Genomic DNA, 3,875 nt, shown 5'->3' on the forward strand with positions numbered 1-3,875 from the left:
AGATTCTTCCAGCCCCCAAGGGTCCAGCCACGGCCCCAGGGCAACATATAAAGGCAGTTTCTCTGCTCCGGGTGCTAATCTCTCCCCATTAGATGCTGACAAAGGCTCACATCCCTGTCTGAGCTGACTTGGTTTTAACTCTTTTGATAAGTGCTGTCGATACTGGGCCATTTCCACCTTGCTGAACAGATCTTGTCAGCCCTGGCCCACCCTCTTCCTGGGACCCCACTCTTTAAATACCCCTCTGAAACCAACCCCCCCACACTCGTGCATCTGACGAAGTGGGTCTTTACCCACGAAAGCTCATGCTCCAAACTATCCGTTCGTCTATAAGGTGCCACACGACTTCTTGTTGTTCTCAAAGCTCCAGACTAACATGGCTCCCTCTCTGCTGCATATCCGTAGCTCTGAGCCAAATCCCCCCGCTGGGCCAATCCGTGAGCATCTGCAATCTAAAAGTTTATTGAGAAACAAAGAAAGAGAGAACCAGGTGTGAGGGACGAACCCTTCAAGTGGGACATTTCGTACGTCACTTACAGCTGCAATGCGGGTTACAGGCGATGGTACAAGCTGCTCGCCTTGAAAGTCTCTGAACACACGTCCTCGGAGGGACGGGCCCCCAGCCCGCACAGGTTTAGTTCAAGAGGGCTGAAGAACGAGGTGGGCACTGCCAGGGACATCTGTCTAGACTTGCCCTGAAGAGGGAAAACCCCTTTCTTCTTCACGTGGGCAATGGAGGGTCACCTGCTCAGGCGGCCCGTCGGGACACCGAGCCATTGGCCGCCGGGTCAATGGGGATTCGACCTCCGGTCCCCGTCCCTTTGTTCGGCCTGTGTCACCGGGGGGGGAGGTGATCGCACCTGCTCTTGTGAATCTCAGCACTAAAGCGTTTCGAAAGCAGGGACGGAGCCAAGGGCTGGAGCTTTACTCACGAACACGGCCCAGACACACGAGGACCACAGGCAGGTTCAGGGCATCGCCAGCTTTCAGTGCCCCCCTCCCTTGGCACAAGACTTGGTGCAAACTTAACACAGTGATCCCAGAAATGGTTTCACAATTATTGCAAAACTCCAGGAGCATCGCACACGTGCACCGGGCTGTGGGGCGCTCGGTGTCTCCGGCCCTGCCCCTGTACCCGCCCCCTCCACAATTCCCAGCCCCTCGACACCTCTGAGCCCATCAGAAGACAGCCGTCCCCCGCCAGCCACCCGGCCGGCTCTATATAACCACTCCACCGGGAAGGAGCCTCAGCGCTCCACTCTGCCGGCAGCTGTGTCCATCGCTGACGGGAGCCCAGGAGTTGGGTGAGCTGAGGACAGACCCAGCTGCGGGGGGGAAGGCGAGTGGGGTGCTGTGGGCTGAGCTGGCAGAGGGGCTAGGGCTTGCAGTGGGTGGGGGGAAAGCAGGACAGTGACCACCTCCCAAACAGGGCCCTGATCTCAGCCGGGGTCTGGGTAGCACCCGGCACGACGGGGCCCTGATCTCAGCCGGGTCTAGGCAGCACCCAACACAACGGGGCCCTGATCTCGGCCGGGGTCAGGGCAGCACCTGGCACAAGGGGGCCCTGATCTCGGCCGGGGTCTGGGCAGCGCCCGACACAACGGGGCCCTGACCCTGGCCGGGTTCCTCTGGGTTCAGGAGCAGAATGGGCTGGCAGGGGTGGGGGCTGCACGGGGGAGTCAGATCCCCCCAGCTCTGTCTCCATCCATCTCCCCCTTCCCCACTGCAGTGGGACCCAGTGACAGACGCACCATGGCCCCGAGGGGACTCTGCCCCCTGCTCCTGCTGAGCTGCGTCCTGCTGGGCGCCTGCCTGGCCCAGTTCATTCCATATCCGGGCAGCTACCAGCGCTTCCTGAGGGAGCACGTCGACTTCCCGCGGACCTTCCCCCCCAAAGGCCAGAGGTACTGCCCCTTCGTGATGCGGCGCTTGGGCTCTGACTGCAGGAGATTCAACACCTTCATCCACGCCCCCCAGTACCAGGTCAGAAACATCTGCAGGCGCGGGGGAATCTGCCACTCAAAAGGCAACGTATGTGACAGCCGCTCGGCCTTCCAACTCACCACCTGCCAAACGCTGACCGGCCAACAAACCTGGCCCCAGCAATGCACCTACCGGGAGAGGAGGCAGCGCCGCAGGATCCGCGTGGCCTGTAACCGGCAGCGTGACCCCGTGCGCCTCGTCCGACTCCTGTAGAGCCGGCGCCGGCCACGGGCTGGGAGCTGGGGGTGCTCCCGGTTCTGCTCCTGGGCAGCCTCTGGCGCTGGGCTCGCCTGCCCCCTCCCCGCTCCCCCAGCTCTGCTGCTTGTGCCTCAGGCCCCCCGGGAGCTCCCACAGGGACTTCAGGGTCCCCCCTTACCTCCGCCATTGCCAAGCACAGCTCCCCCTTCCCCCCACCCCCATAGGGCCAGGGCGGCCGAGGTGGGGGAGCCCTAAGTTTTGTTCCCTGGCTGCTTCCTGAAATAAAGCCCTCCCCAGCAGTGCGCAGAGTCGCTGTGTTCAGGGCTGGGGCACACTCGGGCTCTGCGTGGGGCGGGTCGGCCTGGCTGGGTCGGACGTGGGCCGTGGGGTAGGGTGGGGCCTCCCAGTAAACGCGCCATTATGGTACAGATCTCATTGGGGGGGTGCCCCATGCAGGGTCAGGGCAGTGGGGGAGAGGGAACCCCATGCAGGGTCAGGGCAGTGGGTGGGGTGCACCCCATGCAGGGTCAGGGCAGTGGGGGAGGGGCACCCCATGCAGGGTCAGGGCAGTGGGGGAGAGGGAACCCCACGCAGGGTCAGGGCAGTGGGGGAGAGGGAACCCCATGCAGGATCAGGGCAGTGGGGGAGAGGGAACCCCACGCAGGGTCAGGGCAGTGGGGGAGAGGGAACCCCATGCAGGGTCAGGGCAGTGGAGGAGAGGGAACCCCATGCAGGATCAGGGCAGTGGGGGAGAGGGAACCCCATGCAGGGTCAGGGCAGTGGGTGGGGTGCACCCCATGCAGGGTCAGGGCAGTGGGGGAGGGGCACCCCATGCAGGGTCAGGGCGGTGGAGGAGAGGGAACCCCATGCAGGGTCAGGGCAGTGGGGGAGAGGGAACCCCATGCAGGGTCAGGGCAGTGGGGGAGGGACACCCCATGCAGGGTCGGGGCAGTGGGTGGGGTGCACCCCATGCAGGGTCAGGGCGGTGGGGGAGGGGCACCCCATGCACGGTCGGGGCAGTGGGGGAGGGGCACCCCATGCAGGGACAGGGCGGTGGGGCAGGGGAACCCCATGCAGGGACAGGGCGGTGGGGGAGGGGAACCCCCTGCAGGGACAGGGTGGTGGGGGGAGGGGTGCATGGGGACACTGAGGCACGGTCCGACTCTCCCACCAGGAGACACACCTCACCTGGGTCTGCCTGTGACAGGAGGCTCCCGGCCAGCCAGGCTGCCCAGCGCTACAAAGGCTGGGGGCAGGGGGAGGCCCAGGCAGGACCGTGCCCTCGTAGCTGGCTCTGGGCTCTGTGATGGGGTTCTGGGGTCCCCCAAGCTCTGCACCCCGTCCGCAGGCAGGAGAGTCTCTCACTCAGCAGGAGAACAGCGGGTTTATTAGCCGACAGGACACAGTGTCGTACAGAGGAGTCAGTGCAGCCGGCAGAGACAGCCAGTCCCATCCATGCTGGGGAGAGGAGGCCCTGAGGGGCCCCCAGAGCCGGGGCCTGGCCCCCTCCTTTGTCTCGCTCTCCCTCAGCCCAGACTCACTGCTTCCCACTCCCAGTTCCAATTCAAACCCCTCAGGCTCCACCTCCTCCTTTGTCTGCAGTACAAAGGTGTTACCTGGTCCTCAGGGTTACCCTCAGCAGAAGCCCCCCACCCTCTGTGAGCCACTCACATACACACAGGTATCCCCGACTC

At 64.1% G+C, this 3,875-nt stretch overlaps 1 protein-coding gene across 1 annotated transcript; it reads left to right on the plus strand.

The window, feature by feature from the left end:
- Positions 1 to 1,269: 1,269 nt before the first annotated feature.
- On the plus strand, positions 1,270 to 2,472 carry LOC142005051 (ribonuclease-like). The gene is made up of 2 exons (XM_074982734.1): positions 1,270 to 1,304; positions 1,730 to 2,472. Exon 2 carries the CDS (start codon positions 1,753 to 1,755, stop codon positions 2,194 to 2,196), a length of 444 nt encoding a protein of 147 aa, XP_074838835.1. The 5' UTR covers positions 1,270 to 1,304; positions 1,730 to 1,752; the 3' UTR covers positions 2,197 to 2,472.
- Positions 2,473 to 3,875: the final 1,403 nt, after the last annotated feature.

This window comes from Carettochelys insculpta, chromosome 32, assembly GCF_033958435.1.
Source record: "Carettochelys insculpta isolate YL-2023 chromosome 32, ASM3395843v1, whole genome shotgun sequence".
Classification (NCBI taxonomy): domain Eukaryota; kingdom Metazoa; phylum Chordata; order Testudines; family Carettochelyidae; genus Carettochelys; species Carettochelys insculpta.

Bases quoted from the DNA above. Each gene is read 5' to 3' on its own strand.
- LOC142005051 (XM_074982734.1), top strand. From the start codon at position 1,753: ATGGCCCCGAGGGGACTCTGCCCCCTGCTCCTGCTGAGCTGCGTCCTG.